Source organism: Pleurodeles waltl, chromosome 3_1 (genome assembly GCF_031143425.1).
Source record: "Pleurodeles waltl isolate 20211129_DDA chromosome 3_1, aPleWal1.hap1.20221129, whole genome shotgun sequence".
NCBI classification, from domain to species: Eukaryota; Metazoa; Chordata; class Amphibia; order Caudata; family Salamandridae; genus Pleurodeles; species Pleurodeles waltl.
Window position 1 is genome coordinate 166,762,146 of NC_090440.1, and position 15,367 is coordinate 166,777,512.

At 41.2% G+C, this 15,367-nt stretch overlaps 1 protein-coding gene across 4 annotated transcripts in view; it reads left to right on the forward strand.

The window, feature by feature from the left end:
* The window catches only part of MYO1E (myosin IE), a 451,378-nt gene extending 436,908 nt beyond the window's left edge, over nt 1–14,470 (forward strand). For 2 of the 4 annotated variants that reach the window (XM_069222075.1, XM_069222074.1), the window contains exons 26-28: nt 458–659; nt 12,023–12,189; nt 13,409–14,469. In XM_069222075.1, coding sequence (XP_069078176.1) covers nt 458–659; nt 12,023–12,189; nt 13,409–13,485 — 446 coding nt within the window. In that variant the 3' untranslated portion in view covers nt 13,486–14,469. Of the gene's footprint in view, nt 1–457; nt 660–12,022; nt 12,190–13,408 lie in introns of all 4 variants that reach the window. The other 2 variants (XM_069222077.1, XM_069222076.1) reach the window with 2 other exon arrangements.
* The last annotated feature ends 897 nt before the right edge of the window (nt 14,471–15,367 follow it).

A 15,367-nucleotide genomic window follows, 5' to 3' on the forward strand; every position in this document is an offset into this window, starting at 1 on the left:
AAATAGACTCTGGTCCTCCCCCACTGTGTAGCGTTCACTAATGCACTTCGGTGCCTCATCGCAAGTATGAAGCGCTATATAAATGCAAGTACAATACACTGGATAGTCTAAAACCTCACTAGGTTTTTTCTATTCAGTGTCTTGACGACAAGAGCCCTAACCTAACCATGTCCACACATGCATGCTGCCTGGCTAAGAAGGTTAAAGTGTCATGGAGCATCATATGCACAGGGTGCACACATGCTTCTGTCATGGATATTTGCAGTCCTGTCTATTATGCCACTAGCTATCTTTATAACTTTTTGGATGCTGTATCATTGTGGTTGGTTACCACCCTGCATTAGTCAAGGGTTCCTTTGTATATATTTTCTTCAATGGCTTTCACAGGTTTCTTAGAACCAGTATATGCTGTATCGTTTTCTTCTTGTTTTGTTCATTAAATTTACTCTCATCCCAGGTCATCATCAGAATGGAGTGATAAGACCCTCCCCATACGGACAACATCCAAAACCAGGGAACGCCGTGGGCTCTATAAACCTGTACACAAGCATGTTGGAGCTGCCATCTCTGCCAAGGCAAGTCTCAGGTGGCTCAGATAAAAATGCACAGAAACCACAAAGCCTGGACTTCCTCAGAGTGCCCGATCAAGGTGCCGCCGGGTAAGGTCTCCTGGATACTGCACTATTAAAACACCCAGAGCTTTTCTGAGGCTGTGCACCAGTGCATGAACGCATCAAGCAGCAACGCTGACCCTTCCCTCGCACTGCTTGAAGAGGAGTCGCTGCATGCTCCGATCAGCATTAGCCGTTTGCACTGAAAGAGCCCACTTGTGTCTGCTTTGGCCTCGCTGCTGCTGTTGTTTGCAGACTGCATGTGGGCTTGGTCATCAGAGTACAGGATTGAAGAACAACAATGGCTGTTGCTTGCAAAAAGGAAACGGATGGAATCCTCCCGCATGGCTGCTTTTTGGCGCATGTCCATTCCTGTTCACCAATATGGCCTCTAATTAATGCTACTCTGTGGCTTTTGGCTGAATTAAAAGCAGCCTGCTGTGATAATGTATGTTGAAAAGCTCCTTTCTGGGTTGTTTCTGAGCCATACAACATGCAAGACACTGAGCTGTGCTTCTGTGCATGGTTGTGTTGCCCTCAGAATGCAGGTGTCCCAAAGTCTTCCAATAGTAATTGTCCTTAGTATAAATGATATTTAAGGGATGTCAGTAGGTGTCTTCTCTGTTATGAGAGTGAGAGGTAATAGATACCACTGTGCATAAAGTCTCCTTACAGCCACACTATGAAGGATTGACTTTCTCAGGTAAAAAAAGATGCACGTATTGTGATGCACCCTAAGAATATATCTAGTAACATTAGTGGAGTACCTGAGTGTCAATATATGTGAAAGAAAAGATTGTACTGTATTGTCCTGCTGTATTCAAAACGTGAACTTTTAACTGAATACTTGACCATTGTTAAGCCATCTTAGTGAGGTAACAATTCAAACTTTTAGATAGTCTTGAGGCCCAACTCATTGTATGCATTTTGAGGCTTTCGTCAACTTTATAGAGGTAGAGCACATTCCATAGCCTTGCAGCAAGTACTGAGAATGTTCTGCTATCTGCCAACATGCAGTACAAAATTAGTAGATACAGTAGTTGCTGCGTTATGATGGGTCTTGATCTGATCAGCTACTTGGCACCAGCCTACTTGATAGTTCAGTCCATTCAATCTTATAGATGTGTAGTACCTCTGTATTTATTTCACAGTTCGTCATTTATAATGTATTGTTCATCAGGTTCGTCTTTGGTCAATTTCACTCTGCATTACATATGCCTCGTAGTAACGGATGACATCAGAATTGCATAATGTCCACTTTGCCACCACACTACTTACTCTCAGAACTTGGCACCTTGGTGGATGTGTATCTCTCAATGCATTGTGTATTAATGGGTTCAGAAAACTATGTCAAACCATTTCATGCACAATAACCTTTCCAGAATTGAAAATAAGCTTGGGGGGGGGGGGGCAAAAGAATGGGGGCTCAGAAAAAATTAAACTTCACCCACTCCCAGCATGGCGGGCACAGTGTGTAGTAAGAAGCAGGGACAGTTTCTGTAGAGGGCGCAGAGTGGCAAAGGAAAGATGATGAGTCTTCGGGGGTAGTGAAAATAATGGCACCTAAACTGTATGGAAGCTGTAGTGTGCAGTAATGGCCAGGGACAACCTATGCAGAGAACACTTGTTGGGATGGTCACATGAGGACAGGTAACAAGAAAGAAGCATAGCAAAAAAATGCAGAAGTAACATGGCACCCATAGCAATAACAGAAAAAGAGAGCGACCGATTATTTGACAAATAGAAACTCAAATTCTCTGGGAAAGGCAGAGCCTGCAACCTCGAGACAGAAGTCAGAAGTAGTACTGCAACATCAGGGCCTTCAGTAGGTCGTTCACCATCGGGAAGTAGTGGAAACAGGGTATGTTGGTAGCTCTTGAGGCTAGCATTAGCTCATACACTGCAAGCAGATGTGCCTCTTTTTGAAGCGTGCATACTGTCCTCACGCCAGCATATACCAAATTAGATTGTGAACAACATAATTTAGTGTTGTGGCAAGCATAGAATACAACCCATAACTGCATGATTTGAACTTATATGAATATGGTCCCATGTGAATCCTAAAGTCCCTTACCATGTGGCAACTGTCAGCCTAATCCGATTTTCCGGCTAACTAGCAGCACCTCACCTCGCCCAAGAGCAGGAGTGATTTGTGGCAACGGGCACATGACATGAATGCCTTCTCAGAGAAATTGTGGTGTATGAGATCTCTTCCTTTTCTCTCAGTTGCATTAGTCTCACACATACAAGCACAGGGCGCCTGGCTGATTACAACTCCCCTTTCAACTCCCCTCACCGCCAGTCTTTCTGACCAGCATGAAAAGACTGGTGGTGTGGGTGTGCTGGGTGCCACGGGGCCCTGCACTGTCCATGCCCTATCGGAACATGCACTGTCTGCTTTACAGACAGTGTGCAATCCGAGGGTGCTGGTCAGCCCCCTCTGTTCTATGAGATAGCACTCGGTTCCTATCTCCTAGCATGGTAACTTGCAGGAACGCTCTATTGCAATGTTCCTGTCGTTCAGAGCTGTGGGAACATTGTAATAGGGCAAGGGGGACGCCACTGTTATGGCAGTGGTGTCCTCCCCCCGAGTTTGCCGGTCCCGCGATGGGACTACCAAACTCTTAATGGGGCCCTTAGTTCGACTTCTCAACATCTACTACGGATGTATCTTTAAGGCAAATTGAAATATTAAGAAGATTAAACTACCCTCATTAAAAAGGATTATCTTGGCAGTTGCTGGTAGCCAACATTGTTAAGTCGATACATCTACAGGTTGATATTTTTGACCTTGATATTGGGACATTTAACCATATTATTATAAGAACATAAATTCTAAACAAGAAACAAAGTTCTAATAGGACATAACAAATACTGTCACAAAAATACTTAACTCAAAAGGATTCAAGTTTGTTGGACGTTTACCACCACAAGGTGTATAGCCTACCAATAGCAATATATTGAGTCATTTACCTGAGAACATTTTGTGCATTAGAGCAGAGGTTTGGTAACAATGGTCAAAATGTTTGAGTATGTATGTAAAACGCTGTTGTACTCTTTTATGTACTCTTAATTGTTGTTGTGCATTACCCCTAAATCAGCTAAATATGGCAGTATTTGAGGAATAATCATATGCAATTAGCACAACTAGAATGGAATGTGCCCTTTCACTTTTACTGATAGGGAGTTTGGACATTTAAGGCCGATTTACAAAGGCATGTAGGACCTCTCAAAAGAGTATTCCTGTAGTACTGCTTTCCATATTCATTAGTGCTTCTGTGAATCAGCCCTTATATCTTTAAGTTTCTATCCTCTAAACAGAAGTGGCCATTAGAGTGAATATTTGGTTGGGCCATAAACAATATGCAATTAAACGGTAAGGGAAAACAAAATGGCAGTGTTTTTGTAGGCCCCACTCCAAACAAATACACATTGCTAGGACTATTCTGAAAAACTGCAGGTATTGCTAAGCACATCCAACTGTCAGGCTCTAAATATTGTGTATTAGAAGACTCAAGGTTAGATAACAGCCAATTAGCCAGGCGTCCGCCAGTTTCACACAAAATGATGCGTTGTAACTATGAAAGTAACCCTTTCTGTAGTTAATTTCCTAATGGTGGTGACGGTGGCTCCTTCAAGAGGGGTTTTTCCATAACTCTGTATTGGGCTTCTTCTTGGTGAAGTTGCCGAAGGCAAGAGAGAACAGGTATTGTTTGTGCTAGGAGAGGGCTGGGGTATCTGGTTTATTTTTTGTGGTATGGTATAGATATACAAAACAGGTATTGTTTGCGTTGTAAGGAGAAAGCAGGAAAAATTTAGTTTCTCTAGGTATTTTTACTGTAGCGAAGTGAGATCACATAGGGCCTGATTAACAAACTGAATTTTGAAGTATTTACAGTAGTACTACTTACCTTACTACAAAATGCAATTTAACAAAACCATCACCTTTTTTATAGAGAGATTCTCACACATGTAAGTTTTCTATTTAGTAGTAAATGTAGAAGGGACCGGGGGAGTGGCTGGAAAAGAAGACATACGTACTACTAAATAGGAGGGTTTAGAGAAGAATATGGGTGAGTTTAGGGACATGCACTCACCCACAAAAGAGTAAGCCCATTCCTATTCACAAACTGCACTTCTAAAATTACTACAGCCAAAATGCAACTCAAAGCAGTAGTTTATTACTCCAGCCCAGAGGTGAACTAAGTTCAGCACCACACTTGGGCACTCACTGGTACTGCAACACTCTTTCATCTGAAACAACTGATAGGGACTTAAAATGAATCCTCATAGGAAGTAATATTAAAATTAATTAAAATAGCTCACAAAATATATAAATGTATTTTAATGATCGTACGTATTTATTATTATAAAATATTTTAATAACCCTTTTAATTGAACAAATAATGTGACTTTAAATGTTACTAATGTATAATTAGATTACTTTTAATTAATCACTTTTAATAATTATGCATATTAAAGATTTTTTTTTAACTTTAAGCATTAATTTCCTTATTTAAGCTAAACTTCAACAATTTAATTTTAAAGTATAATTAAATAACTAGTTCAAAATAGTAATCAGCGCTGTAGCATTTTTTTGTTTGTTCTAGATTTAAGATAAATGTATTAAATTAACGTAGAAGAATTGTAGAATAATATTTAACTTAAACGTACTTTTACTGACTACTCCCAAATTGAATAAACCTTTCACTTTTCTGTATACTTTATGATACGGTGATCTACGCAGTCTGGGTGGAGATTTCCATATGGTAAAGTATAGAGAAAATGTTAAAAGTCTGTCAAACATGGAAAAAGTTAGTAACAATATTTTAATGATACATTTTATTGTAAATTAATTCTATTTATTTTAAATGTATATAAATGCTACAGCATTAATAATCTTTTTTTAAATAAATCTTTAGTGAATTTAAATATATTAAACTGACAGAATACATTTGCACTTAAAATTAAACAATTATGTTTTGTAATATGCATTAATTATACAAATGGATGTATAGAATTAATTACAAGTAATGTAATTACATGTTCTTAAAATGTAATGTTACATTAAAGTTTTAATTTAAAAAGGGAATTAAAATATTTCATAATTAGAGAATGTAAATTATTTTTAGATTGTTTTAACATGAAACTAAATATATGTACATGTCTACCTGTTTACAAAAATAATTTAACTTAACAGTATTTACAATAGATTTTTATTTTAGGTCACTATCTCCATTATTTTCTGTGACAGGGTTTTGCTGTATCAGAGGTTGCCCATGTGTGGTGTTGGGCTTGCTATTTCCTATTGGCAGTAGTAACTTATACTCCGGACTTTGGTTCCACATCCTTTTTCGGGAGGGGAAAGCTGGGGGGGGGTGAAGGTTTGTAAGTTTACAGAGATTTTAGTCCTGCAAGTAAGGAAAGAATGGAAGAGAGCAGGCATTGTTTCTTCAGTAAGGAGAGGATGGAAGAGGCCAGGTACAGTTTCTTTGGTAAGGAAGAGGACAGGAGAGAAAGTACTGTTTTTGGAGAGAAGACAGATGAATCCAGGTGTAGTTTCTTTGTGTAGGAGATTACAGTTGAGAGCAGGTTTTGTTGTTTGGTAATGTGAGTACGGGAGAGAGTAGTTATTGTTTTCTTAAGGACAGGACAGCTGAAAACATGTGTTGTGTCTCCGGTAAAGAGAGCAGATATTGTTTCTTTGGTAAGAAGTGACCAGGTGTTGTTTCCGTGGAAAGGAAAGGGCATGAAAGATAAGGTTTTCTTTCTGAGATAGTGAAAAGTCTGGAAACACCAAGTTTTGCAATTGTGGTGGTCAAAAGGAAGGAAAGATCTGGTATTTATTGTGTAGCTGTGAAAGCAGGGAAAACTGACGGTCAGACTGCCGCACTTCAGGCAGTCTGACCGCCACATTACAGCCCTGGTGGGCGGACCCACCTAAAGACTGCCATCCCCACCAGGACCATGGTTTCTGATGGGGGACGGCAGCCTGAGTTATTTTTAGCCAGGGGAGAGCTGAACTCAGCACCAACTGGCTGATTACAACTCCGCTTGGTGTGGGCAGTGCAGGGGTCTCCCTGCCCAGCATCCTTGGAATGCGCAATGTCTACAGATATTGGGCATTTCGAGGGTTCTGGAAAGTTGGATATTGGCATTGGCTCCCTTAAGGGAGCCTAGACCAGTGGTTCCCAACCTGTTGTCCGGGGACCCCTGGGGGACTGCGACTGCTTACAAAATGAAAAAACAAATATTGAAAAATTAGTTCTCCTGCCTCCAGTAATGACTCAGTGGGGGTCCCCGGATTCCAATGATGACTCAGTGGGGGTCCCTGAGTTCCATTAGTGATAAAGTGGGGGTCCACATAAGTCAAAAGGTTGGGAACCACTGGCCTAGACCAATATTGTAGCACTGTTCCCGCCGGGCAGCCTGGAGGGAACCGCGTATTATAATGTTCCCACCGGGAAGCCTGGCGTGAACATTGTAATAAGGTGGAATGTCACCACCATGGCGGTGACCTCCTCCCTGTGTGCTTGGAGATCCCGCGGTGGGACCACCAAACTTATACGGAGGCCCCAAGTATGATTCCTATAGAAAGGAAAAGCCGATAAAGGCTAGTGTATAAAATTACTATCTTTGGCATCCTGTAACCCCAGATTTTTGCCCTATCTGTTTTTCTGGTGTTAGACCTCTGTGCACTTTACCCCTGCTGTGAGGTGCCTGTGCTTCCCCTTTAAACATGATGATTGGATTGACATACTCATAGTTTGCATATTTAACTTGCCTACAAGTCCATAGTAAATGGTACAAAGTGTACCCAGGACCTGTAAATTAAATGCCACTAGTAGACTACAGCACCAGTGGCAGAGCAAACATGGTGTCAGACCTACAATTGTAGTCTGATTGTAGCAGTCTAAAACTTTAATTCAACCTGTCAAAATAAACCCTTTTGACTGCTCGCAGCCTCCCTTTTTAAATATTAATGTCATGCCAATATATGTCTTGTAGCCCACAAGGTAGGATGCATGGTATATAAAAGTAGGATGCCGAAATTTAATGTCAGCCTTTCCTTACAGTGACTAATACCAAAAAGATATTTTAATCATTATTAAAGATCCACTTTAAAGATGAATTCAGATTTGCAATAAATACTAAGGAAGAGTAACCTTTCGATGGTTCATTTTTCCATCCTAATTTTCCTCAAGGCTAATTTGCATTGGCTCCCCACCTTCTCCCAGCCAGTGATTATCCTTGAATATGTGTGAAAACGGGGTGCAGTTACTCCAAGGAGCAGATAATGGGCTGACCTGAAGGGGCTAAGACAACGACTTTTTCATGGAGGGTGGGAACTATGGCCCTTCTTTTGAGAACATAGGCCCATATTTATACTTTTTGACGCAAAACTGCACAAATGCAGTTTTGCGTCAAAAAGTATATAGCGCCGGCTTACGTCATTACAGAGTGCCACCTGGGTGCCAAATTTATGGAATGCCGCAAGCTGGCGCAAAGGGTGGGCTAGCATTAAAAAAAATGACGTTAGCCGGGTGGGGGGGGGGGCATGTGTGGGAGAATGGGGTTTTGCACCAAAAAATGACATTAGGCTGGTTAGAGGCAAAAAAATGCCTCTAACTAGACTAGCCTATTTTTTTTTATGCAAAACCATCCATATCACATGACCCCAATGGCCAGCACATGGGACCAGTGTCGCTTGAGCATGACCATTGCACCTCGTGCCATGCATGTGGCCCCAAGTTGGGCCACCGATGGCACTATAATTTAAAAATAAAAATACTTATGTTGCGTAGACTCTCATTATTCTAATGAGGCTACAGGTTTTGAGCAGCAGAATTGCCTGCGGTGTGGGAGACTGCGTCTAACCCACTACAGGTGACGCCTGTCGCCCCAATCCGGGTTTTGCTCCTGCTAACTAGCAGTGCATCATCTCTACCCAAGAGCAAGGATGATTGGGCAGCCAAGCGCATGACACAATTGACTCCTCAGGGAAGTCGTGGTCACTCAGATCTCATCCGTTTCTCTCAGTTACATTTGTCTCACATATACAAGGACAAGCAGATGCAGTATATGTTTCAATAAGGTTTTAATGAAGCAACTTCATCTTAGACAATAAAGCATGTACTGCAATAACCAGGATGATAAAGCTTGACAGGATTAAAATTGTGACAAAGAGAGTAAAGCATAGAAATAACGATACCATATTTTTCTCTAGAGTCAATAAACTAATTCCTACCTAAGCTATATTAGAGCACAGCATGTTAAGCTCTAGTTCTTCCCTTCAGGTTCCCCTGGGAAGACATCATCCCCCATACCTGAGCAAAGGCCTGAAGCATAAGCAGCTGTAGCAAAGTGTTCAGCAATCAGTATACAGTCGTGGCCATCTGGCTGGAATCTCCCTCTAAGGATGTGTATATTTCTATGAATACCAGAGACAAAACGTTACTACGTTTACCAGCAACCTATCTTACTGCAGCCTTGAGAGAAGCACAGAGTGAAAGAAATGTCATGTTTAAGAACACAGTGTTGGCCAAGGCAAAGAACAGCTACACAGAGAGAAATAAAACAAGACCGCAAATATGGCTACTGTTAAAATAATAAGCAAAGCTGAATAAAATATATGTAGGTTAAAGTGCACAGAGGCAGGCCTAGTGTGCTAAAATAACGTGCACGGAGCTATAACTAAAATGGCTACACAACACTTACCCTGCTTACCTGGGATGGGGTCCCCCATCCTCCGGTGTCCCTTTGGTGTGGGTGGGGGTGTTACTGGGGCTTGAGGAGGGCACCTGTGGACCCATTCCATGGTGTTTAACCATGGAGATGGGTCCACAGGTCCCCTATTGCCTGGTCTGACCTGGGTGTTAAATAATGGTGCAAAGCAAGCTCTGGACCATTATTTAGCCCCTCCTCCCACCCGTGCTTCATTTTAGCACTGGTGATAAATATGGGCCTATGGGGTTAGGTAGGTACATGCATCTAAAAATGGTGCAACCTCTAATATTTTGACGTTAGACGGGTCTAATGTCAAAATATAAATATGGAGCTAGTTTTGCACTGAATTTGCGTAAACAAAATACGCAAATTTGGCGCAAATGGGGTATAAATATGCCCCATAGTGTCAATCCAGCTTGCCATGTCTGTTGAGCCACGTATAACACTTGGATCGTACATTAAAGGACAGAACAGGATGCCAAAATAATTCTTGTGGATCCTCTGTCTGGTTGCTGAAGGACCCTGCTTTTGGCCTACTAGACTATTGTCATTTAATACTTGTGGTGACTTGAAAGGGATAGAACAGAATGCCAAGACAGTTCTTGTGTACCTACTGGCTGGCTGCTGAAGGACCCTCCTTTTATCTGACCAGACATCTGTCACTGGGTTTGTTACGTGTACAGTATCTGCTCCAAACTCCCTATACACACACCCAGCCCTCAGAACCCACATTTAATGTGGAAATGTTTAATCTGAGGGTAGAGTTTCACATTTGGAAAATGCTCTAGCACATGGCATTTTGACCTGTTTGCAGTAAGGCAAGCAGAAACGGCTGCAAAGTGTGTAGGGTAACCCCTGGGAATTTTTACCTCATTGTTTAGCTCATGCCCTGGAGTCATTCACGCCCACTAGCTGGTGCCTGGCACAAATGTGGTACCTAAAGGCACTCAATTCATAACACTTTATGGGCCTGCAAAAGATCAGAAGAGGGCTGGATCTGCTGTAGGTGATCTGAAAGGAGCCCTGAAGGACTGGACCTCCTTCCTCTTGTACACGTGACCAAAGAAGTGGACTCCAGAAGTCAGTTGGCTGACCTCCTGTGTGACTAGATGGAGAAAATAAGCTACAAGAAGCCTTTTCCTGGAAGTACCTAAGGGAGACAAGCTACAAGAGCCCTTCTCCTGGAAGTACCCAGCTGCCCAGTGGGAACTAGAACTGGACTGGACCCTGGTGTTGGCCACTGATAGAGAGCCCTTGACTCTATGAGTGGATCCCTGGAGGTCTTTGGGAGCTTTAGAAGTTTACTCCTGTAGTGGATTGTAACTTAAGACTAAGGGCCCGATTCAGAACTTGACAGACGGGTTACTCCATCAGACCGGTGACGGATATCCTGTCCACCAAAAACTAAATCCCATAGGCTATAATTGGATTTATCAGGGTCTAAATTAGGCCCTTTGTCAGAAGGTAAACTCTTTGACAAGGAGGAACCTGGTTGAGGTATAACCCACACACCATCGTGGTGAGTCTGAAATTGCATCTATGATCAACCATAGACTATCATTCGTGCTTTGTGCTTTTTGGTGCTAGTTTCTCTTAAATCTTTAAAAGCTCATATCTCTGGGGTCTCCTTATTGGATTTTTAGTTTGTTCAATACATTTTACTCTTGTATTATACCTCAATGTGGGATTTTGATTGCTATGCATTTTGACTTTATTACTGTTTTGGCACTACATGAATACTTTACACATTGCCCTAAGTTAATCCTGTCTGCTATGTGCCATAGCTGCCAGAGGGTCGAGCTCAGGTTAATTTAGTGACTTTGAGAGTTCACCCTGACATGGGCCGTGATTATTCTTTTAGGTGGATAGTTACCCACCCCAAATAATAATTGTTTCTTACAGCAAGTTTGGCTTATAGAGATGGCAAATAGACACAAGTATTTTTATGGCGGTGGTAAGAGACCAGCTGTTGTTTCCAGGTTGGTTGGTGGGCTAGGGACACCCGGTATTGTTTCAATGACGAGAGAGATGGTAAGACCTGGCATTGATTCGGTTATGGGAAAAGGTGTTTGGGATTAGTATTGTTTCTGTGGTAAAGACATGGTAGACAGTATTAAGTATTATTTCTACAGTGAAGATAGGGTGGGAGGCATCAGTGTTATTTCTGCAATGAGGACAGGTTAAGAGAGATCAGGTTCTTTTAGAGTAGACAATATATTCTTTCTGAGCCTGTAGATATTATTCTTTTTACTTGTTGGTCAGAAGAAACGATGTATAGGCCTAGTTAGTGTCTCTCATATCTCTCTTCCACATGCTGGGCCTTTCGCCCTACCTCAGTAAGAAGTGGTAGTCTGAGTGCATAAGGATGTGCGTGAGAAGTCAGAGCCCAAACAACCAGCTGGAGAAATATGCATTATATTGATAGGCAAACTGAACATCACTTCCTCCACAACAATTGTCTGTTTGTTCCCTTCATTGGAAAGCATTCTTTAGCTTGGCTGGGTGTGTCACTCACCTCATTTAATAATGAAAAAAGAAGGTAAAATGAACATTTGTAAAATGCTTCCATATATGGCCTTTGGTAAGCCCAACCTTTGCTCTGGCCATTTGTCTTGGGTGCATTATTACAGTAGCGCTGGGCATATCATGAGTGTGTTAACAGACTTTTATTGTTGTTATTGCAGTGTTCGCAGACAGGCAAGCCGACCAGCACCTGCTGGAGGCCGACCTAAACCACAGCCAAAACCCAAGCCTCAGGTGCCGCAGTGCCGGGCCCTATATGCTTATGATGCTCAGGACACAGATGAACTCAGCTTCAATGCCAATGATGTCATAGATATCATAAAAGAAGGTAAGCACTGATTAGTTATTGATTCATCTTTCTCAATTAGGACTTATGGAACTACATCACTAATGTTAGCATGTTAAGGTTCAAAGCAGACACGGCTCGATTGGCCCTAAAAAGCAGAATTCAGTGGAGGAAGCTCCGCCCTACAAAATGTCAAGTAGCTACAACTTCACATGGTATCACTGTTGCAGGTGGTACACTGGATCTGGGGTTTCTGACAGTAGAGTTTGAGCTGTCTTCTCTGTTGAAACATTGACGTTTCCCTGCCTCTAAATGTATTTGATGGGCTGAGAGCCCCACAGGTTTAAGCAGAACTCCCGCTAATTGAGTCTTCAAGACTCCCCCGTAAATTATCCTCCAAGACTCCTGCCTGCAGGTTGTCTTAACCATATATCTCTGAAAAAGCTTCCATGTACAGAGACTCTCGTTGAAAATAATTATGCGATGACACTGGCCATTTAGTGTTTGAGCTAGTGCAGGCAATGTGTGTGGTGACTCCGAGAGAAGTTCTGCTGTGACAGTGAGTGGGGTCCATAAGTGAGAAGCAGTACTCTGTAGGGCAATAGGTGTGTGAACATTTATGTGCAGTACATAGCGAAGAAATATTCAACAGGTAATAAGTGTGGTTTGCAAGAGTTACGCACTATGCAGCTAATGAGTCCGGGTGAAAATGGAAGAAGCAAAGTGCTGACAGTGAGTGGAAGTGAGGGAATTTGAAGGTAATATGTCACAAATTACAGTTCTGAATGTTCAAATTGTTACACCAAACACATTTCAAGCCAGTGTTATGTTTATAAGGGCCCTTGCTTCACTAAAGCTAGTAGATTCAAGAAGCATCCCTATGGTACATTAAAGCAATCGACCAACTCCAGTATAGGACAAGCACTATGAAAAAATTGTAAAATAAAATAAAATCTTAAAACTTCTCAAACAACCATGCAAAATGAGGGGCTAAAATAAAGGATGTAAAGTATAGAAATCAATGTGGGTGATCTGATTTGGTCACATGTTTTACCAGAAGAAACTTCATTTACAGGCCAAGCGTGAATGAAAACTTCATTCCAATAACGCACTCATTCCTATGAACACTGCGATTGTTCTATAAGCAGTTTGTGAAGCACATAGATAAATAAATTTGGTAAAAGTGATCATAACATTGGCAAATTGAATATTGACTTATATCACTATTTTAGTAAATTGATTGCATATTTTTTGTGCCTAGATCAATCAGGCTGGTGGACAGGAAGATTACGAGGAAAGCAAGGACTGTTCCCCAACAACTATGTGACCAAAATATAAAACAGGGTCTAAAAGGAAAGGATTTTTTAGAAATAAACAATGATCTAGTGGTGCAAGTACACGAGAATATGGAAAGATCACCTTCAGCATGTCAGAGTTCCTCGCAGGATCCTGGAATTGCTAACAGCATCTCAACCTGCGGAACTATATGCAAGCCAAACTTTTGTCCCACATGCGCTGTCCAAGGAGCAGACGTGCATCTCTATGCCATAGAAAGACAGAAGGACATGAAAGCACTGATACCAAGACTTATTTATTGTATTTAAACTTGTTGCACGGCAGAGTGAATGGAGAAGGTGTGTTTGATCCCGTTTACGTGACATTTCTGAAACGGTAAAGCACTTTGCAATATGGGACCAGTAACCTCTGGAGGGCTGTTCTGAGAAGTGCCTTTCTTTGAGTATCACTTAGGACGTTAAGTTATATGAAGACGACAGAGTTCTATGCACATTCCTCTCACGGTTATCATTCAGTGTGACCCTCTTATATATGCTGCTATGGGTTGCACAATTTTTGTTTTTATTTTGGGGCAAACTACCATCCAAGTACGTAACGATGGTACGGTATGTATTTAATTGTTTCATATAGAGTCAGTGGAGGTTGCAAAATGTCTTGCAGTGATTGACGTGTCCGAGAGGAACTACAAAAAAGTACTGTAACTGATTCACAGATGCATTCTCCACGATTTATAATAGAATGTGGCTGGCCCATGTTGATGTTATGCATATTGCTGTGCCCTTAAGAGGAAAGCATCCCTTTGTCTTGAGCTGTACATTTATAAATGCAGATCATATATGAATTTTAGTATGTTAGAAACATGTATGAATGTGTAACGTCATATCCCACTGTATAGTTAGGTAGTTTTTAGGAGTATTATGCAAAGGTACTGACAAATATGCACTTACTTGTAACTGTAAAAATGATTTACCTGCTTTTAGACCCCTGTCAATTCCCTACCAATAAAATACTGTTGCTTACGATACCAATATGATTGCATCTACTAATTATTAGCTGACCATGCACCTCAACAAAATTCAGATTTGTGTATACACAGAGCAAGGTAATATCAACCCAATTCCATGCTACATGATAAACATCCGATTAATTTGATTAATGTGGCAAAACCAGGCATAAACAGATGACGGCATTCTTCAAAATGGCACTGCCTGCGCTTGAGAGAACCAGTAAGTTCACTGATGTAGCAGTTGCTACAAGTATTGAAGAAAAGTCAACAGAAAGAAGCATATGATTTAGTTTGAAACATTTTCTGGTGGAGTCTGAAAATTGGCTCCATCCTTCCACTCGCCGTGAAAATAAGCACATTATCAGGTTATTGTTCTATAAGTAGCTTACCCCTAGGAACCAAAATTCTGCTCTATGGCATTAATACAGAAGAAGAGTTGCAGGTCTCGACTCCAGCCATTTCAGTCTTCAGGTCAACACAGCACGGGTAAGTTTAATTTCTTTGTGGAAGTGTGCCTTTTAAAGTAGATAAAATGAGTTGCAGCCTAGTAGGAAAATTTCTTTGAAGATTTAAGTCCATGCTTTTTAATCCTTGAACCAATTAATCGGTCTATTAACAAACTATCTTCACAAGAGTGCTGTACCACTAAGTTATATCTAATCTAGTAACGCATGATTAGAATGCCAGCAATTATTGTGGTACCTTTAAGGATGCAGCAGCACGCTCAGGCCAGCAATCCCTTACAGATTTTAGGGTAGCAGATTGAGATGTTTATTTAATTGTTTTCACCATTAAAACTTCTTACAGGGCGCTTACAGAGCAAAATTAAAATGATTAGTTGCATCCAAAAATGTGAACAAAATTTGAACGAAAACTCACAGGTCAGAAAAATGAAGCTTTCGCTGGCAACTATTTGTG